Below are 24,158 nucleotides of genomic sequence, written 5' to 3' on the forward strand. Positions count from 1 at the left end.
CGCCAAAAACTAAATATATATATATATATATATATATATATATATATATATATATATATATATTAAAAAGTCTCTCTCTCTCTCTCTCTCTCTCAAAAAAAAAAAAAAGATCATGTCATCTGCAAAAAGAAAATTTTACTTCTTCCTTTGTGACCTGAATGTCTTTTATTTATTCCCTTGAGTAACTGCTCTGCAGAGATTTCCAGTACAAAATTGAATAGAAACAATGAGGGTGGGCATCATCTTATTTCTCTCCTTAAAGGAAAATTTTTCACGTTTTCAAGGATCACTCTGATGTTAGCTTTGGGACTGTCATATATGGCCTTTATTCTATCAAGGTACATTCCTTCTATATCCATGTTGTTCAAAGTTTTTATCACAAAAGAATGCTGAATTTTGTCAAATGCTTTTTCTGCATCTATTTAGGTGATTAAACAGGTTTTGTACTTCATTCTGTTAACGTGATGCATCATCTTTATTTCTTTACATATGGTGAGCCATCTTTGTATCCCATGGATAAATCCTCTTTGATCATGATATATGATCTTTCCCCTGCCCCAGCCATACTTCCAGAAATTTATTAGCAAGTAAATGAAGTATGATAATAGTTTTAAAGTGAATCCTACAGGTATTAAAGAGAAAGGGTAATATCATTCAGTTAATGAATTTAAAACATTTAAAAATTATAGAATCACTAATTTTAGAGCTCAAAAGGACTTAAGAAATGATTAGAATCAACCTCCCCATTTTCTTATTAAAACAAACTAGAGACCAGAGAGGTGAATTTACTTTATGCATGTTACACAGTCAGCTTATGAGCTTGCTAAAGAGGTAGTGACAATGAGGAAGAAACCAATTTCGGAGGAGAGTCCCTTCAGATCAAATTTGCTGTGCCACACGTGAAAGTAGTCAGAATCAAAATGGAGTCCCATATGTCTCTCTCCTTCATTTCTTTTTTTAAAATATTTTTTAGTTGTTGATATACCTTTATTTATTTATTAATTTATATGTGGTGCTGAGAATCGAGCCTAGTGCCTCAAACACGCTAGGCAAGCACTCTACCACTGAGCCACAACCACAGCCCTCTCCTTCATTTCTGAAGGACAGCCTTTTTAAAATATTTTTTTTTAGTTGTAGGTGCATACCATACCTTTATTTTATTTATTTATATGTGGTGCTGAGGATCGAACCCGGTGCCTCACAAATGCCAGGTGAGCACTCTATCACTGAGCCACAGTCCCAGCCCCAGGACAGCCTTTTTAAATATCGCATCCATTATAGTTTTTTTCTTTCAGCACTTTAAATATATCATACCACTTTTTCTTAGCCTGCAAGATTTCCTCTGAGAAACCCATTGATAGTCTTATGAGGTTTTTTTTTGCTGGTGATGAGTTGCTTTTCTCTTACTGCTTTCAAAATTCTCTTTGACTTTTTTCTGAGTGTGTATACTGCTGGGGATTGAACCCCAGGCCTTATGCATGTGAGGCAAACACTCTACCAACTGAGCTACATCCTCCTTTGACTTTTGAGAATTCGATTATAATGTATTTTAGTGAAGACCTCTTTATATTTAATCTACTTGGGTATCCTTTGGAATTCATGAACACAGGTGTTCCTTTGCTTCTCCTCATATGGAATATTTTCTGTCATTGTTTTTTAAAAATGAGCTTTCTTCCCATTTTTCTCCTCCTAGAAATCCTATAATGCATATATTGGTTCATATGATGGTGTCCCATAAGTTCTGTAGGCTGTTTTCACTCTTTCTCATTTTTTTTCTTTTTGTTCCTCTGGGTAATTTCAAATGAATCATTTTTTGAGCTCATTGATTCTTTCTTGTTCTTGAGTTTGCTAGTAAGGCTTTCTGGAATTCTTCAGTTTAGTTACTGTATTCTTTAGCTCCAGAATTTGATTCTTTTTAATGATTTTCCTCTCTCCTTATGTCACTGTGACCAAAATACCCAACAAGATCAGCCTAGAAGAGGAAAAGTTTATTTTGGGCTCATGGTTTCAGAGGTTCAGTCTATACTCAGCCAACTCTGTCACTTTGGGCCCAAAGTGAGGCTTAGTATTATGGCAGAGGGTATCGCAGAAGACAATTACTCAGCTCATGGCAGCCAGGAAGCACAGAGAGATAGGAGCCAGGGACCAAGGTATAATGCTCAAGGGCAAGCCCCCAGTGACCTAATATCCTCAGCCACACCCACCTACCTATATTTACCACCCAATGAGCCCATTAAAATTAGGATGGACCAATTGAGTTACAGCTCTCATAATCTAATCATTTATCTCCTGAATTAACACAGTGGGACTAGGGATTAAACACAGGCATGTTTTAACACTGATCTACATCGCTAGTCCTTTTTATTTTTTATTTTGGGACAGGGTCTCACTAAATTGCCTGGGTTGGTCTTGAACTTGCCAAGGCTGGCCTCAAACTTGCAAACTTCTTGCCTCGGCCTCCCAAGTTTGATTTTATCTCTGTTGAACTCTTTTTGTTCACATATTGTTTTCTTGATTTTGTTTAGTTATCTATCTGTATTCTCTTCTAGTTCACTGAACTTGTTTAAAATTATTACTTTTAATTGCTCATCAGGCAGTTCATAGATATCCATTTCTTTATGATTGATTACTGGTGCTATATTTTATTCTTTTGATGGTGTCATATTCTCTTGAGCATTTGTTGTGGCACTGCAATGGTGTCTCACATCTGAAGCAGTCACTCTGGCTTTAGCAGGGAAAGCCCTTCATTAGTCAGCCTGTCCAGAAATTTGGGAAGGCCCATTTAGCAGCATCCATGGGTAGTCTTGATGATGGATTTTTCAGGTGGACTGGCTTTGCATCTTGGTACACTATGGTCAGCCTGGTACCTGTGTCTGTGGAATTGAAACTGGATCCCAGTTTCACTGAGATCTGGGGCAACTGGGCCTGTAGGGCAAGCCCATGTTCATGGGGGTCAACATGAATATTGGGTCCATGTGGGTCAACAGGGTGCTGAGTAAGGCCTCGAGTCCTAGTTGTGAAGGTCTAGCCTAATGCTAGGCTGAGCCTGGTGCCTGAGACTGTGAGGATGGACATGAAATCTTAGCTTATATGTGTTGGCCTGGAGCCTGGATTCACAGGGTGGGCATGAAGGTTAGGTATGCTGGGATAAGCCTGGAGCCTACATCATGGAAGGTGGGCCTGGGTACTATTCTATTGGAACATGGGACCACAGGGAATAGCCTGGCACCTGGGGCCACAAGGACTGTCCTAGAGACTATATTATGTCTCCATAAACTTTCAATCAAGTCAAAGGGCATAATAAAGATATTTTTATACATGGTATATTTATAGTTTTCCATTGCTATTATAATAAATTATTACAAACCTGGTAGCTTTAAACAGCACAAGTAACCCTCTTAACAGTTTTGGAAGTCAGAAGTCTAAAATCAAGGTATTGGCTATATTCTTTCTGGTGGCTTTAGGGAAGAATCTATTTCCTTGCCCTTTCTACCTTCTAGAGGCCAGCTGCATTCCTTGGCTTCTGGCTCCCTTCTTCCATCTTCAGAGTACATCAGGTTAAACTCCGGTTGGTCCCACAGTCATGTCTCCTTTTATTGAGTTTGATTGGTGTGCCTCCCTCTTATAAGGACCCTTGTGATTAAACTGGGCCCAACAAATAGTCCACAATAAGTTCCCCATGTCAAAATATTTAATCATATCTGAAAATAATATTTTACTATGTAAGGTTACATATTCAGAGTTTCCAGGAATCAGAACATGGACATTTTGGGGAGAACCATTATTCAGACTATAGCCTCAAAATTTACTTCCCGATAAACATTTCTACAGAAGCTATTGGAGTATATGCTCCACAAAAGCCAGAGTAAACTGATGCTAGCATAAAATTAGAACAAGATGACATCAGAACCAGAAAAAAAAAAACATGAAAAGAACCTCAGAATTCAATTGGGTGTCTTTTTGTCATTAAGAGTTTTATGGACAGAAAAATATGAAAACATGGTAGTATTTCATCAAGTGGAGGGACCCCCAAGCAGAAAAATATGAGATAAAGACAAATCAAAGTTCAGTCAAGTATTATAAAGTTGAGGGTAGGGAGTGAAGATGACCATGAATGGAAAGGAGGTGATATATAAATTGAAGCAAAGGGTCAAGAGCACTTCCTTGTTAGAAAAACCAACACAGTAGGTATGAATAGGGCTTGATATGTCACAGTCTTACAAACAAATCTGGTCAGTATCCTTGTTCTTTATCTTAGGACATTATGTAGTCTCAACCAAGTCAGGCAGTAGCCCCCCAAAATGCCTGACATATTTGTTTCCTCAGTGGATCTTTTCATCTTGAGGATATTTAGAAGTTAAATACAGAAATGAAACACAAAATTTCCTGCTAAGGGTACCTTCATAAAGGAAGAGATTACTTGCATTGTGCTTTCAGGCAAGTGAGGCCAGTAAATATGTGCATGTGAATACACTAGTGAAGGGAGAGGGCAGGAGGAGAGAGGACTAGCATCTGCTATTGCACAAAAAGAACTGTGCATTTAGAGTGCTGTAAATAGCTCTACTGGGCTAGCAACAAAGTGGGAGTAGAAGGTTGATGGCAAGAAAATAAAATACCATAAGCAGAGAGAGAAGCAATGTAACACAGAGGTTAAGCACCTTTGGAGTAATAAAATCTAGATTAGAAACTTGGCTCTGCCCTCACTAGCTAAGTAAATCTCTTAAAGCTCAGCAAAGCCTCAATTACTTCATTTATAAAATGTGAGTATAATAGAGCCTATCATAGGCATTTGTTTTGAGAATGAAATTAAAATAGTTTTAGGGTCTCCTAATGGAAAAGTCAGAAAGTAACAAAGAGGAAAATAACCCCAAATAACATTACTCCAAAGCATAATTTGTCAACCATTCTATGATTTTTTTTTAGAGTGGTTTTCTTTTTGATCCCAAACTGAGAATCTACATTCCTCTAGAATAGAACTTTCAGTGATGATGGAAATGTCCTAACTCTACACTGTCCATGATGGAGCCACTATCCATGTATAGCTACTGAGAAACTGAAATGTGGCTGATGTGACATAATCTGTATATCATAAATCACCCCTTTAAAGTATACAATTCAGTGGTTTTTAGTATACTCACAAAGTTGGGTTTCAATCAGCAAGTGCTAATTCCAGAATATTTTCATAACCCCAAAATGAAACCCATACCTCATGAGCAGTCATTCTCCATTCTCTCCTCCCCCTAATCCCTCATAACCACTAATCTCATTGCTGACTCAATAAATTTATCTATTCTGGACATTGCATGGAAGTGGAATCATGCAATGTGTGGTTTTCTGCATCTGGCTTCTTTCACTTGGCATAATGTTTTTGAAGTTAATTCATGTTAAAGAATGCAGTCATTCTTCCTTCTTTTTATGGCTGAATAATATTCCACTGTGTGCAACTACCATTTTTTGGTGATCCATTCATCAAATGTAACACAGAGGTTAAGAGCATTGGGGTTATTTATATCTTTTGGCTATTATGTATAAATAATGCTGCCATGAATACTCATGTATAAGTTTTGTGCAAAGATAAGCTTCCATTTTCTTGGATATATACCTAGGAATGGAATTCTTGGATCACATGGAAAATGTAACTTTTTAAGGAATTACTAGCATTTATATTCTCACCAATAATGTACAAAAGATTCAATTTTTCTACAATCTTGCCAACACTTATTATTGTCCATCTTTTTTTTATTCTAGCCATCCTAATGCATATGAAGCAATATCTCACTGTGGTTTTGATTTGCACTTCTCTAGTGATTTGATATTATACACCTTTTCATGTGTTTGCTGGCCACTTGCAAATCTTCTTTGGAGAAACATCTGTTCAATTATTTTTTAAATTTAATATTAATTAACCTCAAATAGCTGTATCTAACTAGTGTTTCAAGGGCCGGTCAGAGTGGCTAGGCAACCAAAAGTTAAGCCCAGCCTCATGACTCACTCCAGGTGCCCCAGATGGAATCATATAAGTGACCCAACAAGGAAAGCAAAAAGGGGAATATAACATCTATAAGGAGAAGGTATTTAGCACACAGCCTGGCATTTACAAAGCTCTTAAAAATTACTATAAATGATGAAAACAACTTACGTTTATTAAGCACGTGCATGGCTCCAAGGACTGTGCTTCATTGTCACCATCTCATTATCACAACAATTAGGCAGATTCTAATGACTCCTTATCATAAATGAGGATACAGTTTTAGACAGAGCAAGTAAGCCAATTACTAGTAATTTTACTCACTAAAATTCTCCATTCCATTTTAACCTTAGAAAGTTCTTTTGTTCTTCTAGTAATTATCTCACAGATCTTAACTAGGGAAATTAAGTATTCTTTAGGATTCCACCATTATGTTCAGTATCTATACTACAATTTTGCACCCCTACTAACCTATTGTAAAGTGTCATTATGAGAGTTAGATGGTTTTGAAGTAGGAAATTTAAAAATTCAAACTTCTGACTTTGGGCATTACAAGCCAAATGTTTATCTTTTTTAATGTGTTTGGCCATTTCCTTCCTGTCTTTGAATTGGTTTAACAACTATATACTGAATATCTACTACATACCAGACACAATCTTTGGTGGTAGAGACACAGCAATTATTAAGAAAGTGAAGAATCCTGACCAAATGAAGCTCAAAATATATAATAAAGAAATGCATGGTTTTAAACATACACAAGTTCCAATAAGTTTATGCCATAGACCTTGATGCAGTGTCTACTTCATAATGAATCTCATCTGATACTGCAGCATAAGAATCCTTAAATGACACTCTGTGCCAACTAAGAAATTTTGAGTCTAAACATTACAGCCTTTAAAATGGCTCAAAATCCACACATTTGGCAGAACCTGTCAACAGCAGGTGCTACTCTTGAGGTAGCACCCAACTCCCAAGCACATCCAGCTGCCAAAGAAGGGAGGAAAATTATTAAAGCTTACCTTTAACTCTGTGGGGCTGTCCCAGACTCCTCTGCACAGAAGGGGAGAACAACACAGCAAGAATCACCAGAGCTTTTCTCTTGCCTAAAGTGTGGTGTGATTTCCCAAGCTTTCATCATCACCCACCCTTGACCCCTATTTCAGGTAGATAAAACAGAAATGATGAGGTTGTTCAGAAGATTCGTGTGGGTGGCTATTGTGATGACTGGGACAATAACACTGCTCTCTTTTAAAGAGAGCACATTTTATTCACCACTAAAATAAAAAATTTAATTTTTCAAATACTGCATTTCCAACATTATATTGCAGAAAACAGCAAAATGCAAATTCTCCTGTAGATAGGATGCTTCTGGCAACAGACCTGAGTAACCACACTCTGAGGGCTGGCCTTTCCCTGACCCTTTCTCTTTGTATCTCGCCTCTGGGATGAGTAAGCAGGGCAAAAGCTATGAATTAAGTTGATTGGGAAAGCCTAAATGAAAGGGCTAACTCAATCATTTCCAGTCTCAAACTCTATTTTCTGTCTTACCAGCATCTCCTATCAAAGTATTCAGCCCAGATTTACTGAAAGAAATTATGGACCAAACACTCACCAATAATATAGCTCAGTGTGATTTGACCAATTTATGTTCCTAACTTAAAACATCAGTCATGTAAGGAAAAAATACAACCATGGAATCACAACTGCAAAAATAACACACTTTTTCCTTTTCTTACTACTAAAGCTATTGGAGACTCTCAAAGACCTTTCTTTCAAAAGCTATTATATTTTCTTCAGTGATGTGGGTAAAGAGGAAGATTCCATGTGCATCAAATAAGAACAATAGAAAAATTCACTTCTTGAATTTTATGTGAAACTGGCCACTAATCATCTTAACAGCTGAGACCAAGTACAAAGGAAAATCAAAGTGCAATATAACATTACAACTATGGGTAGAAACAGCCATTTTTGGTTGGATGTGGGATGGCTAACCATAATTCTCCTGGTAAATATTCTAAGATTGCCCACAATATTTGGTATCTATGTGTTCAGAAACATCCTGGTGAAACACAAGTGACTATAGCACTCTACGACAAAGAAAACAAAACTCCAGATGAGATGGCACTATTTCAACAACTCAGACCACACCAAACAGCTCACATGAATTCCTAAACTTAGCACTCACAAGGTGGGCTTTCTCTTGAGGAAGTAAAAAAGGCAGTAAGAATTGAGAGAAATGAAAAATTATAATAGATGATTAAGTTAGATTATACTAGAGCACAGAAAAACTGGGAATATAACAGTGCAGAATCAGTGAGGAAAGGTCACAGAATTGTTAAACAGGCAACCACTATCCAAGCAGAAAAAGAAAGGGCAAAATAGTATATTATTTTCATACACAAGTCTCTAGTCACTGAGTTAATAATTTGATATCAGAAAAAGAATAGGGTTTGTAGAAATATTAGGGTCAGGTGAAAGGCAGACACAAGTGTGTACCTAATGATTTTAGCTGCTCCAAGTTCAGAATTACAGGCAAGAAAATAATACCAAGGCTTTATCTCAATCATGGATCAACAAGATTTTTGTTTAAAGGGCTAAATAATAAATAGTTGAGGCTTTGTGAGCCACACATTCTCTATCAAAGCTACTCAACTCTATCAACAGCATGAAAGCAGCCACAGGTAGTAGAATGATTTGGCCTATGGGCTATTATTTACTGATCCCTGATCTAGGATGCTAAGTTGGTGGTTCTCAAACTTTTTTGTGCTTCAGGATTCCCCTGGAGGGCTAATTAAAACAGAAATAGTGGAACCCCATCCCCAGAGCTTCTGACTCTATAGGGTCAGCATGGGGCTTGACATTACATATTCTAACAAGTCCTCATATGCTGCTGGATTCAGGAGGTGATCCACATTTTGAGAACCACTAATCTATACTTTACTAGCTAAAGAGGATGCTAAACATGTTAATAACTAAGTTCATATCTGATTAGTTACAAACATTTACCACTTAAGTAATTTCCAAACTTCAAAGCTCAAAAAATTATATAATGTAAGGGAAACACATTATTTGGAATTCTTATTCTTCACTTTTGACTTCAGTGTAAATTTATTATTGCCCCATCAGTAAAATACACACAATTCACCCTCAACTCTCTTTATTCAACATTTTCAGCAAACATGTTTCTAAGTCCTTAGAGCTGAGAAGTATTAAGGTCTACAAATCAAAGAAGAAAATAAAATCACTTTTAAAGACAAAGGTAAATGATTCTTGCAAATTCAAATAAAATTCAACAAAGTCTATTTCTAATTAAAAATACTGCATTTCAATAAAGTGGAAATAATAATATATGTAAGGCAGTTCAAGAATTCTGTCATTTAATGCTAAGAATCCCATGAACTTTATAATAAGTCATTACTATCCTTCTTTTATAAGATGAATGAACTGAGGAAAATAAACCAAATGGTGATGTAACATGAGTTTTAAAATTTTTCTTCCTTAAAATATTGATTTTTCCTAGTAAGTTTTAAATTACATTTTTCAAATCCAATTCGCACACCTTTTGTTAGGACTACATCTATGAATGTACTTTCAGAGGGGAAATACTCTATCAAAATCTTCTAGTCCATATTCATTTTTATGGGCCTAATTCTGAAGCCACCTAGGCAAGTCTAGCCAAGAAGCTCAAACTTCAATCAGATGTCAATTTAAAGCCTACCAAACCATTAGTGCAAGTGGGTCATAGATTATAGAAGTGTGATCCAGCAGTATAATAGAAATACTCAGCAATGGGAGAAATATTAAAGTAGATAATCCAAAAAGTAGAGCAGCAGGCCTAGACTGCTCCCTCTCCAGATTTCCAGGGTCTTTCTGCAATGATGATAATGAAAGTGATTTTGTTTTAATAGATATTTACATGGATCCCTTTCACATTCATAACATGGAAATGTTTTTTAAAAAACAGCACAGTCTGCAATATGTATAGTTACAAGAGGTTTTTTCCTTTCTTCCTGGCATGTTTTTTAAAATATTATATATGGTGATGATAATGTGAGACAATTACATTCTCACTGTAACCTGTGATCTGAATAGTCCAGTAACAATATTTTAAAATTTATGAAATAAAATTAAAGAAAGTCTTCAACAGCTTCCTGTTTCTTTTACAAGTATCTAATGATTTTACAAATGACTAAACTAAAGAAAAATCATTTCTTAGAAAGAGAATTTCAAATTCAATGTCATATTATACTGCTAGGATAAAAACTCAGGTAAGAGCCAGGCACAGTGGTACATGCCCAATCCCAGCGGCTCAAGACACAGAGGCAAGAGGATCCTGAGTTCAAAGTCAGCCTCAGCAATGGCAAGGCACTAAGCAACTCAGTGAGACCCTGTCTCTAAATAAAATACAAAATAGGGCTGGGGATGTGGCTCAGTGGTTGAGTGCCCCTGAGTTTAATACCCAGTACCCCACCTCCCAAAATATCCAGGTAAGAAAATATAAAGCCTAAGAAGAAGACCAGTAGAAATTCTTATATAAAGTCTGACAGGGGCTGGGGTTATGGCTCAGCGGTAGAGTGCTCGCCTCGCATGTGCAAGGCCCTGGGTTCATTCCTCAGCACCACATAAAAATAAATAAAAGTTATTGTGTACAACTACAAAAAATATTTTTAAAAAATGAAAAAATAAAGTCTGACAATACTGCTTTTGAACTAATGGCTCAAAGGGAAGTCACCAAAAACTTCTAACTTAAATAATACAATATAAATAATACTGTTCAAGGATTATCACAGGAAAAGATGCCTTCCTCTGAAGCCAACTTAAGTATTTCCCTAGAAGTGTTCTAAATAAACCACCCAATTCTAACATGATCATCCTTATACCTACAACACAGCCTGACTTAGTAGATAAAATGCTTTTCTGTGGACTTAGGTACTTTGGGTTCAGTGCCCAATCATATCAGAGACTACAACTTCAAGATATTTCCATCTCATTTTGGTCACTATTAATAAGATGTACAAATTACTGCCTAATAAAATTTGGGGAAGTTGCATAAAAGAATATTATAATATTCATAAATCCTGTACATGGCTGTTTCTTAAGTGTATATTCTGGAATTTTCCTTTTCTCAGTCCTAAAATTTCACATTATGAACAGTTAATTGCTCTGTCAAATGTCCAAAGGCAAAGTGAAAGGTTTGATACAAAATTCCCTCTTTTAACAACAAAATTATAATCTAGAACTGACCTACAAATTATGAAAATCTGTAAACCCAAAGAATACTATCTTTTCTATGTACATAAGAAGCAACAACGGATTTTTTTAAGAGAAAGTGCTCTTAAATATATAAACCTCCTTAAGATTTAACTTTCCCTTCTTGCATTCCTCTTATTTTTATAAATGAAGAAAACCGTCCAAAAAGATTAAATTACCCAAGGAGAAGACTGACAGAATCACTTAAGCCTCACCTCCTCTGTAAAGATTTCTCCAATTTCCTTTTCCTACTAGGTGGTTACACTGTCTGGATTTCTCACTTAACACACTCATTCAACAACTTCTGACTGAGTATTCTATATTTTAGTTACTAAACTACATAGAGGATAGCTGTGCAAACAAGTCAGTGGTGACCCTTGCCTTATCAGCACTCAAGGTCTGGTTAGATAAGGTCTAAATTTAACTACTTGTCATCTTCTCCTATTGACAGAGATCTCCCAGGGGTTTGTACACCAAGTGTTTGATGAATAATGTTAATGGCAATTAAATAACAACAATCCTTGAACATTTTACAAAGATCATGCTATTCAATCTTCACAATTCTGTAAGGTATGTACTATCTCATTTTACAGATAAAGAAACTAAGGCCCAGAAAGGTTAATTTGCCCAGGACCTCACAGCTAGGAATACAAAGGAATACATGTTAACACTGCTAACAATTTTACACACATGGTAAGAAAGAATGTTCATTTCACCATATTATTTGTGTAGTAGAGTCTGTGTTTAGCACTGAGAAAATGCACATTTGGAAATTGTTGAAACTTTTGTACATAACTGCCAAAAGTAATTTGAGTAGCTCAAATATTCTACAAATAAAAAATACTTATGTTTTACTTTACCATCACTTATCCATGCAAATGGCTTGTGAAGCCGTGATCATTTCTTCTACAAATAAGAAAATGGCCACACTGTGCCCAAAGGTTACCAGACCAGATCTTAGGGGACTGCCTTACAAGCCACACAGCAATGGTGATCCATATGTTCAGAAGAAATTACATACCAATGGTAAGCAGAAAGGCCGAAAATCTGTGATGTTTCCTAAAAACACAAACTAGAGTATATAAAATAGCAATAATATAATGATGATCTGCACACTATAGCAGGGCTAGGGACCTCTGTAATTGAATTAATAACACCATATCATTTTGTTTAATAAACATTAAAATCTGCATATGGTTAAATGGTAAAACTCCCATTCCAGATTTAAATATACCAAAATACTCTAAATTCAAGATTAAAGGCTTTCTACACAGATTCAACATCTGCATGGTATTTTGGCTATCAGTAAACTACAACAGAGAGAGGGGGTGAAAGAGAGAGAATAAATCATCTTTCTTACCTCTACATAATTTGAATACTTACCACAATGTTAGAAAGCAAAAAAAAAAGGTGCTTTAAAAGTGGGGAAGGGAAGCGGGGGAGTGCACGACAGCCCAGTAACAGAACACAAAAAGTTGAAGTAAAATAATGTGCACTTAGATACAAAAAAATGGCTGAAATGCCATAAAGCAATCATTTCCTAATGTGAATGAATGTGTACAACTAAAAAAAGCCAAAGAACAAATTTAGTTAGCGGGTAGTGGAAAGAGGAATGATGAAGGAAAAGAGAGTACTACTCTCATCCAAGCTGGACAAAAACTCTTCAGGCAAGAAAAAATTAAGTTCCTTATAGTGGAAGGATTTAAGAAAATAACAATGGTTTGACAAATACCAACAACTTAAAAGTATATTTAAAATATCAAAAATGTACTTTGTCGCTTCATGAAAGGCTCCCATTTAATTGACAGTCAGCACAAGCAAGGGAATGAAAATGACCTAATTTTAGGAAAACCAAATGATTTTATCTAAAAGTCAGCCATCAGAATCTATAAAATACAATTACAGAGAAAAAGAAATCTACTTCTTTTTTGGCCCTGAATATGTTGGTTTTGAGATAGATTCACAGAGAGGTAGTGTAAAATTACCAACATCTACAGAAATGTAGCAAGAGCCTCATTTTTTGGACACATCAAGAACTGAATATTAAATGCTATATTCATTTTGATATGTACTTTAAATTGTCTCTGTTATAGCCACACCTTTTCTTGGTCCTCAGTGTGTTGAATTTTACATTATTGAGCTTCCCCATTTTGAAACTTCTGTGCTGTCTCACTATCTTGATTCTTCTGATTCTATGAGTTATACTCAGAATAGAAATCAACCCCCCCAGTTCAGATGACCCCTGCCTGAGAACTCATTTACTTATTGTTCACTTCCACACACGAGTCCCAAATCTTCACTGACATTCCATACCTCTCACTCAAATTCCAGTCCGACATTTCTAGCAATGTCCAATTAGAAACAGCTTATACTTAATATAAAGCCAAAGTAAACATCCATATCATAGGATATTGGTAGCAAAGAGTTAGAGAAAGATATAATGATGAAAACGAAAAGATCATCAGCTATACTGTTTTTTTAAAATATTTTTTTAGTTGTAGTTGGACACAATACCTTTAATTTACTAATTTATTTATTTATGTGGTGCTGAGGATCAAACACAGTGCCTTGCACATGCTAGGCGAGTGCTCTACCATTGACCTACAACCCCAGGGCCATCTATACCATTTTTAATGAAAAGTAAATATTTCAATATAGTGATACTGGGGAATGAACCCAGAGGCACCCTACCACTGAGCTACATCCCCAGACATTTTTATTTCTTATTTTGAGACAGAGTCTCGTTAAGTTGCTGAGGCTGGCATCAAACTTGCAATCCTCCTGCCTCAGCCTCCCAAATCGCTGTGATTATAAGCTTGTGCCACAGTGCCCAGCTCCCATTTTGTTTTTTAAACAAAGCACTTCCAGAAAGATATATAAGAAATTGAATAATGGTCACTTCTGGAAAAAGGAATGTAGATGGTGGGAAAATGGAAAGAGATTCTCTATTTACCTCTGTACCACTTATATTTTAAAATTGACTCTATGTATCATTATTTTCATAAGTTGCTTTATAAAAATCAGTAATAGAGTAATAAAATGTTATTAAATCTCAAAATTGAAAAATACAAATTAACTTCAAGCTACTATAGCTTTAGAAATGAAATCGTTCCAGTTTAGAAAGTCAGAGACTCTCCTTATACTGACTCAAGCTCTATAATCATAATACCATAGTGATCCCAGAATATAAAGAAAGGACAGGGTTCTACAGCATCTTGAACCTAGTAGCATAAATCCAGTCCCCTATTTGGTGGTTCCAGAATTCGTATTATCAGTGCAACTAAAAAATAATGCCAAAATGTGAGAGCAGCATATCCTATTAGCTTGGTGGCTGAGGACAGGTACCTACTCTGCAGAAGTAACTTGATTACGTAGACATGCGGTGCTGGTGGATGGCTGAGATGCTCAGACTCAGCAACTGTGGTTGAGTATATGGTTTTTGGAGTCAGAGAGAATAATTTCAGTATTTCTAGCACAACACATAGGATTAACTACCCTGTGGAAATCACTTGACCCCAACCGCAACAAACACCTATCTCTGAAACCCCACTATTTCTGGTTTGGCAAGCTAGGAATAATTATTATAGTCTATCTGTTGGGGCAGAAGAATAGAAGGAAAAATTTAAAGAATAAAAGGGGTAAGAAAAAGTTCCAAAAACAATTATATTTTGGACAGATGGCCAAGATTCCCTATTTCCTCTGCTACAGGATACACAGATTTATCAGTCAGTTTGGTGACAAATGCTGTTATTTCATTAAAGAGAAAGACAAAAAATAAATAAATAGGTGAAAGAGTGAAGAGTATATGGAACTTCTACTGAAGAGGTCAGAAATCTAAGTAGAAAGTGAAACAATCAAAATTTGTAGTAAATGAACTTTGGAAATGAAGATGAGTCTTATTTTAAAGAAACCCAATGTAGTATTTTCACAACCTGAAATAGCGGCAGAATGTGGTATGAAATTAATAGACTTTAGAATCACCTGGAATTTCATGTGATCTTGGGCAAATTACTCACCACCTCTTCTCCCCTTGTTCTCTGTAAAATGGGTATAATTAAATGTGACAATATATATAATATGCCTAACACTGGAAGAATAAAAATAGGCATTAAGTTATAAGACTTTTGTATTTTCAGACAATCTTATGTCAAAGTTCCTTTAAATACTGTTCATAGAACATTTACAATGTGCAAAAGTTTTGAAATGCAATAATTTAAGCATGACCTCAAAAAAAGAAGTACCCACTTTTTAAATTTATTGAGTAGAGCTAGAACTAGAGATGGAAGAATTTTCAATTGAAAGGAAAGATCCAGGAACACAACTTAAGGGACATTAGAAATATTGTTCATCAGGTGAAACTGCTGCAAATACCAGAAAAAGAATGGAGGCCAGTGAACTGCATATGTCAAGTATACAAAGCAGGTCACAGTCGTGGAAGTTAAGGGAAATATTTAGGAGGACAACTTGCAAAGGACACCTCCTAAAGCAATCTGTGAAAACTGGACATGAAGAGATGCAGAAGCAGAAAAGCAACTGAATAGCTCAGTTCCCTGCAAAAGGACCCAGGAATCAAATTCCATCATCAGGAATTAACATTGCTTCTCCACTCCCAATGAGGCCTACCATCTGTAGAAATCCATATCCTGTGTTTAACAAGCTTTTCCTCTGTAGAAGTGCAGCTGTACCTCCATGGCTTGGATTCTTTCTGGGCTCCCAGCGATTTAGCTGGTGATTGTGTTTCATTTACCTTGTTACATGGCTGTCACTGTGATCATGCAGTTCTTTCATGGAGCACTACTCCTTTCTGGAAAGTTCTCATTTCTTTCAGGCTCAAACTTGACCTTTTCCTAACATTAGAAACTAGTTTACCTACAATATCTAGTTAAAATTTCCAGAAAAGATTCTCCAACATGATGTAACATTCCCTGGATAGTGCTAGAAATCCAAATCACTAAGCCAATCAATACATGTGAAATTCATAGAAACTAGTACAATTTATAAAGCAGAATTTTCCTCTATGCTGAATTATATACTTCACATATTATTAATCCAGTATTTACATAGAGGCTACATTTAACTCAATCCTTTACTAAATAGCCTTACTGGAGTCACAAATACGGAATTTAAAGTACACAAGCAACCATTCTCTTTTAATAGAGTGTGTGTGCAAACACAATCCATACTAAATTGATAAGTTAATCTTAAATTAAGCCATTTTAGTGAGAAGCCATCATCAACTGATACTGAAGCTATCCTTGTTATGTATTGTTCCAAATATCAGACAATCACCATGTTAGCATTAGATGAGTGTCATAAATCAATGTGAACCTTAAAAGGCCCAAGAAATCAAAGACAAGTATAGGCTGAAACTAAATTCTTAAACAAGGCTCAGAAACATGAGTGCATAGAAGATAAAAATCCATGTTTTAGACCATTCACTTCAATGCCTTCCTAAAAACATTAATTATGCTTTGTAAAAACTGTAATCCTCTGAAAAAAAAAACAGTCCCTAAATACTACATATACATCACCTGAGTTTTAAACCAATGACTCTCAGTCACTGTTGAACATTTGAATCGGTCAGCTTAAAAAAATACCACTGACATGACCCACTCCCAGAGATTCTGATTTCACTGCTCCAACACAGGGCCCTGGCAATGATCTTTTTAACAGCCTCTGGTGATTCTAATATGTGGCCAGGTGAAGAACAATAACTATAAACTAATGCAGCCTTTTGGGACAATAATTGCTCCAAGGTTGATAAACATGGTTTTGCCTTTTAATGAGATTTTATTAAAACTACTCAATTCATTCCACAGCTAACAAACAACTGTTAGGTTGCAGGCAGTGTGTTAAGTAATGAAGAAAGATGTGTGAGATCTGCTCCCTGCCCTCAAGAAGCTCCTGTTTGCTAGGTAGAGAGACCCATAAATAAGTAACTGTAATTAAATATGATAAGTGCTCTTGAGGTGTAAGCAAATACAGCATGCCTCACAAACTTGCATGTCATCCTTGAGCAGGGGTCATGCTGCATCATTCCAATTTTAGTATATGTCCTACCAGAGCAGGAAAGTCAGAAGTTACAAATTACTAAATATCCTAAATACCAGGGCAAATATTCAGTCTACACAAGGTGTAAATAATGTGCATTTTGCTATTCTTTTTCACAGAAGCTGCTGTCCCAGAAAGTATGCATTTTTCTATATTTTATTTTGGATGAATCATCTTAAAATTTCCTTCATGTAATATTACAGATTGTGCACTTACCTACAAAACTATAAAATTTGCAAAAGCTACAGTAAATGATCATGACATAAAAATTAGACACTAAGCCAGATTTGCATAATACCTTTCTTTTCCAGTACTTGCTGCATGTGCAAAGAAAAAAAATTGGGGGACTATGATAAGGTACTATTATTGGAGATTTGTTTTAGTAACTTGAAAGATGCTACATGGAAAATGTTATGGAAACAACAGGCATTCAAAAGTGTTTCTGCAAGATTTCCAAAAATAAGAAACACAGGGGAAAGAATTTTTATTTTTTAAAAAGGAAATGGCATCCTCTCAATCTTTATAATGAATCAGATTATATGGTTCCCTCAAAGACAGCTTTCATAAGCATAAAGGCCACAGCCACTAGAAAGAAAATATATTGCAAATAATGATCTTCTACTTTAAAACATCCTTAACTCAGGTTGTCCTTCTCGACTCAAGGAAAATACACACTAGGGTTTAAAATGGAACTTTCCTTTACACCATCAAGTAAAGCCTAGTACACAGTGGCTGAGTGGCTGAGTGAGTAGGTGGATGAGTAGGTAGGGGAGTGAGTGGGTGGCCAATTAGTTTTGAAAAGTGAAATCTATTTTAAAGTGCCTCAGTGAAAATTTAAACCTATTAAGACTTGGTGGTGAAAGGCAATTTGTGACACTAATTTGATATAAAAAAATCAAAATTCTATGGAATTTGGATAGAAATCAACAAAAAGGTTTTTAGTGCAAGTGAACATCTTCAAAGCATTTCTTTTTAAATCCATAATTGAACAAATTCTAAGTTAAAAATGTATGCTGTCAAGGTCCCTGCTAGAAAAATCTCAAACGAATTTCAATTTCCAGATCAATATATACTGAGACAATTTACCGGAGAAACCTTCAACCTTTACACAGGGTGAGGACTGCTATCATTACATTCTTTAACACTAAGGCTATCTTGGATTCATTATTTCACAGAATGGCATTTCATAAATGGCACTGACCAAGTCTGAGTGAGATTTCACTGTTCACAGTAGTTAAGGTAGCCATAGAATACCTACTGCCTCAAAATTAGCTTGTTCTCCAGCTTTATGCAGCTGTGAAACAACAGAAGAATTGAATTCTACCGGGGGGTGTTGCCTGAAAATATTCTATCAATTCTAAGTCAGTAGAATACTGACTATATTAATGTGATGCTGACCACTTTGTAACATCCAAAGAGATCACACTGTCATCCTTCCAGACCTTAAGGAATCAGAACTACTTACCAAAATTGATTCAATGAGGCTATTCTTCATCATCCCAATATAATTAACATTTTAATCTCATATTTTCCAATTATGATTTTGCTGGTTCGTTTACATCAGCTATAACTATGACACAACAAACATCATTCACCCACACATAGTCATTTGGGGATTTGGGGAAACAACTAATTTACCCTCACTGGGTGCTCCTAACAATAAAGAAATCAAGGAGAATTTGGACATATTTTTCTCTCTAGAACTATGCCACTTACATGTGGCTATGGAGCCCTTGAAATGTGGCTAGTCTGACTGAGGGACTGAATCTTAGATTTTATTTCATTTTAATTAAATTTAAATTTGAAAGGAAACAATTCAGTTACTGAAAAACTTTTAGGTATGTTTGAAATAACTTGGGTATGTGAATCTACTCTTGCACATGCAAATTTATGAAACCCAAACAGATCAAGTTATTTCTGATGAAAATTTAGCTTAGCATCTGAATTTGAGATGTGCTGTTAATATAAAATACACACTGGATTTCAAAGACTTAGTATGAAAGAATGTACAAACATCTCATTCATAATTTTTAATAGTTTGGATCTATTGGGTTAAATAAAAGATTTTATTAAAATTAATTGCACCTATTTATTTTTAATCATTTAATGTGGCAACTAGAAAATTTTTAATTAGCTATGTGGCTCTCATTATATATCTTCTGGACAGCGCTGCTCTGGAGCACTTCTACAACGACTTTACCAGACACATTTGGATATCCTCCTTCTAACAGACACGCTGGTCATTGAACAATAGGGGCAAGGAGTAACACGTCCTCGCAGCAACTGGGTTTGAGTAAAGTGTGTAGCAAGCTCAACACACAATTTCACCATGTGAGGCAACACTGTTAATACCTCAACATGGAAGAAAAAATGAGTTATCAGCACTCAAACAAATTGAAATTGAGTACTGCAGGCAACTTAAAAGAGAGAGAGCCAATTGCTCTAAGGTCTTGGTTTCGTTTCCCAACTGCGGACCTTAAAATAGACAATAAAGCACTGCTTCAAAAAACGAGGTAAAATATTCCAATGGTAGCTATCTAGCAAGCTCTATTAAATAAGCAAAAATTGCTGTTAAATCTTATCTCAACTTCTAAAGCCACAGAATACACGCTGAGCTAGGAAATCAACTTCAAATCGCCAGCATTTTCCCTCACAAGCAAATTAGCAGGATTTGTGCACTTGGAATATTGTTTGACAAGAATGAAAAGGAAACTATTCAAAACAGATTTAAGGAATGGACAATTAGATGAGGAACTGCAGATTTAATTCTCAATCAGCACTGTGATTAATCTGATTCCCTGCTTTTCCCTAGCGTAATTATACAACACAGATGAAAGGATGAGCATTTGGACTGTCAGTTCTATATTCTAGACCAGCCCGGTGACTCAAAGCAGACGGCTCTACCACGCTAACCACCATCCCAACAACAGTGGAACGGAGCCTCAAGCACTGATTGAACAGTTATTGCATAACGAGGCATTAAAAATTCGGGTGCCCCCAACTCTTTGCACATTCGTCTACACCCGGTGAGGAATTTGCTGAAACTGGACGTACCCCGTCTTAAATGACCCCCTCCAATCAGGGCATGGGGTGAACACAAAGGCATCTGTCTAATATCCTGCACAATAGACACACACCCCACAATTAAAAACCCTGGAGGCTCTTTCTCTCTCTCTCAACACAGTAAACGAAATGCAAGCTGCTCTTTTCGTAAATGGTCTATGGTACACGCAAGGTAACAATAACCCCAACTGTTCCTAGGAAGCAACTATAAAATCGGTTCTGCCACGTCCCTGTGCAACCGTCAGATAAAATGCAGGCAGCCAGCCCCACGCCTTATGGGGGGCCGACCTCGGCTCGTTGGCCTCAACCGATCCCTGAGAACCCCCCAGGCCCCCTCCTAGCAGGAGATCCAGGTACCCGTCTATAAATACTCCAGGGTGAGGAGGACGAGAAAGGCAGAGGGGAGGGAAAGAGGGCAAGGGGCAGGCCCGGAGCGGGTGCGGGAGCTCCCGGGCATCACTGAAATGCATTTTTCCACACTCCCGCTCCCTCGCTTGGAGACTCACTTGCCGATCACCTCGCACAGCTCGTACACATCCTCGAACAGCACGTCGTCGTCGGCCATGGTCCGGAGAGGACAGCGGCCGCAGCGTGGAGGGCTCCGAAAACGGGGATGGGGGCGCCCAAGAGCTCAGTGCCCGGCCCCGGGCTCGCCTCCTCCCTTCAGGACCCGCGAGCCCTCGGTGCTGAGGACGCTTGAGTGGGGCCGCGAGGCCCGGAGACTGCAGCGCCTTCCTCTGCGGGCGACCGCCCCGGCGCGGGCGGCGGGGCCGGGGCGTGGGAGCGAGGGCGGCCCGGGCCCTGCGCCGCCCGCCCGCCCGCTGCTCCTCTCGCTGCTCGGGCCGCGCTGCCCGGCGTGCGGACCCTCGGGGACCGCGCGGCGCCGCGCTCTCTGCTCGTCAGCCCGCGCGGGCCGCGAGGCCGCGACCGCTCCCTCTGCCCGAGGCCGGCTCCGGAGCGGCGCGGGGCAGCTTGGGCTACAGGGGGGGCCGCGGCAGGACCATGGAGGGAGGATCACCACAGAGGGAGGTGGCGGCGGCGGATCGGCGCTGGGGACCAGGAGGCGGCGGCAGAGACGCTCCCTCCTCTTTCTCCTCCTCCCGCCGCCGCCGCCGCCCGCCCGGGAGTGGGAGGGGGATTCGCTGGACGAAAGCTCAGTGCGGGCGGGAGCCGAAGCCGCTGTCTTCAGCTCCTCCCCTCAGCCTCAGCAGCCGACCGGCTCGCGAGGCCTAGCGCATACGCGCCCTCCTCCCACTTCGATCCGCGCGCTGCCAGATCCACAGGCCCCGCCCATTCCAGCCCGTCGGGAGGCGGTGGCCCAGGGAAAGGGGGAATCGGGCCAAGCTGCGCATGCGTGCAACGCCGGCCACGTCACGGTGAACCGGCGGGCGCCGGGAATCTAGAGGGCGCAGGGGGTTGGCAAGTGGGGCGCGCGGGCTCTAGCTGCTGAGGCAGGGCTGGTCTGGGTCGTCGCCTCCACGCCCAGCAGCGACCTAGGGGCTGGGAACGCGGGGTCCACGGACGCACGTTCTTTGGCGAGATGCTCGCAACTGCGGACGCTCTCCACCTTTTTTTTTTTTTTTTTTTTGCAATCGCAGGAAGCTTTTCTCAATTTTTGCTGGGAAAAAAGGCAAGGAAAGGATGCTAATGAATGGGAAAGCAAGAAAAGAGGTGGGGAGAGGTTGTCACTCATGACCGGTGCTTGGCAGTGGATGCTTTCAGTGCCACACTGTCATTCCAATGAAGATGAGGGCTGGGGGTGGAGGACCGTCCAAGAAAAAGACCAAACAAAAACTGTCTAGGAAGGCGTGCAACAACAAACAGTAACCTAGAGAGACAGCTTCTCCCGCTTCTGCCCCAAACTCAGCAAACATCTATGCAGCGCCTCCCTCACTAGAGACAACCTGGAGACAAGAAAGTAAGGTAGTGACACAAGGAGACTTTAAGCCCTGTTGTATATTGTCCCCAAACACCCAACACTTATTCTGTTCTCTACTCCCTAAGAATGTTAGATTTGTCAGGGTAAAAATGCAACTAGAGGGAGTAGATGCACGGGTCAGGCAGGGTGTAAGGTTGTGGGTGTTGCCGCTGTGCTAGGTTGCATTCAATATGAAGATTTTTCTTCAACTGAGCATGTGCAGAATGAGCCAACGCCAACGGACAGGTATATGCCTCAGTTGAAGACCAATAAAAAAGTCTTTGTTCCTCGGCAGAGCCAAAGTGCCCAATTAGTTCATAAGTCAGCTTCCAGAAATCATCTGGTAAAATTCTCAGTGCGATAATATTTTTTAACTAGTATTTACCAAAGTGGATGAGGCATGGGGGAGACTCAGAGCCTATTTCTTCTTCAGAAATGTTCCCTGCAAAACCCTTGTCACTCCCTCAAGAGGCTGAGAGATTTGGTAAGGATTTGGGCATTAAAACTTTTTTAAAAATGCAAATCAGAGGAAAATATAATTGCACAAGATTTTTCTCCTATTCCAAAAGCCTGTGCATTCTCTAGAGAAGGGAGCTGTGTTCGGAACCTGAGAAACACCACCTCCTGTGAGGGTCCAACCATTCAAATAATTTACCCCAAGGTGGCATGTCCACCATACACCTAATGAATAAGGCATCACTCCCTTCTGCCCTGAAGTGCCCAGTGATCCTCACAAGCCACCATGTTAGCTTCATTTCCTTTCCCCAGCCCAAGCCTAAGCTATGTTAAGGGTTGTCTTTTTCATTTTGAGCTTTGTCTTTCACAGGGACCTATGCTCAGAGTTAGAAAAGGAAAATTACAAAGTAAAGCAGAAAAAAAGTGGAGACAAAAAACAAAAAAGGCAACTGCAAAGATAGGTATGCACTCTGCTAATAGTATCACAGCTGGTTTAGATCTGGACAGAGTCTCACGGGGTCAGCTTTTCCAACTCCCTCATTTACAGATAGGGAGGATGTATTGTTCTCTCTTCCAAGAGCCATCCCACCCCTCTACTATTGGCTAACTCTATTGGCTAGCTCCAGGGTTGACTGTGGGTGTGTAAACATCTTCACTGGAGAGGTATTCCCTGATTCATTAAACTAATAAATGCAGTCCCCTTGCCACAGTAATTGGCCTAACTTAATCAGGTCTTGGCATTCCCTCCTTGTGAATGCCTCCAGTCAAGGTCTTCTGATCAGCACAAAGGTCAGGACTTGCTCCCCTAATCTGATCTTAGATCTTTCAGCTCCTAGTGTGGTATTTAGTCATACAGAAGGTTCTCTGCAATACACATCCCTCAGAACTTGTACCAAAGATAAAGGCTAGTGAAAGTGCCTGTTTCTAGGACTGAAATAACCAAATCTTTTAAATGAAGTTAATTCTTTTCTAGATTTCTTCCCCAAATCCAATATTCTTCCCCAAGTATAATTGGTCAGGTGTCAACAATTTAGTTCTGTTTGTTTAAGTTTCCACAAAGGAAGCATTAAAGTACTTTTTTGCAATAATTTGTGTTTAGATGTTAATAGTGGAATAATCACCTAATAGTAGTTTCAATGGTGATATCTTTTCCATGTAGCAAGGAATCTGGAGATGGAGGTTATTGACATTGGATCACCTACTCAACAGTGTCCTCAGTGACCTAAAGTTTGTCCTTTCTACTTTGCCATCCTTGATTTGTGTTATGGTTTGGATCTGGAGTGTCCCCAAAAGCTCATGTGTTGTGAGCATGGTCCCCAATAAGGCAAGTTTCAGAATTGCAGCTTTTAAGCAATGATTAGAGTTCTGACCTCATCAGTAGATTAATCCATTTGCTGATACGGATATGCTGATATTAATTCATATGCTGAAATCCATTTGCTGATATTTTAG

General features: G+C 38.5%; 1 protein-coding gene and 1 pseudogene across 13 annotated transcripts in view; both read right to left on the minus strand.

Moving 5' to 3' along the window:
• Window positions 1–21,104, minus strand: part of Cask (calcium/calmodulin dependent serine protein kinase) — a 389,850-nt gene extending 368,746 nt beyond the window's left edge. For 4 of the 13 annotated variants that reach the window (XM_058582484.1, XM_058582482.1, XM_058582483.1 and 1 more), the window contains exon 1: window positions 20,839–21,103. In XM_058582484.1, coding sequence (XP_058438467.1) covers window positions 20,839–20,897 — 59 coding nt within the window. In that variant the 5' untranslated portion in view covers window positions 20,898–21,103. Of the gene's footprint in view, window positions 1–20,838 lie in introns of all 13 variants that reach the window. The other 9 variants (XM_058582481.1, XM_046453835.2, XM_058582487.1 and 6 more) reach the window with 5 other exon arrangements.
• On the minus strand, window positions 17,194–17,289 carry LOC124098924 (U6 spliceosomal RNA; annotated as a pseudogene).
• Window positions 21,105–24,158: the final 3,054 nt, after the last annotated feature.

Source organism: Marmota monax, unplaced genomic scaffold (genome assembly GCF_021218885.2).
Source record: "Marmota monax isolate L192 unplaced genomic scaffold, Marmota_monax_Labrador192_F-V1.1 WCK01_AAM20220418_F8-fsc00182, whole genome shotgun sequence".
NCBI lineage: Eukaryota > Metazoa > Chordata > Mammalia > Rodentia > Sciuridae > Marmota > Marmota monax.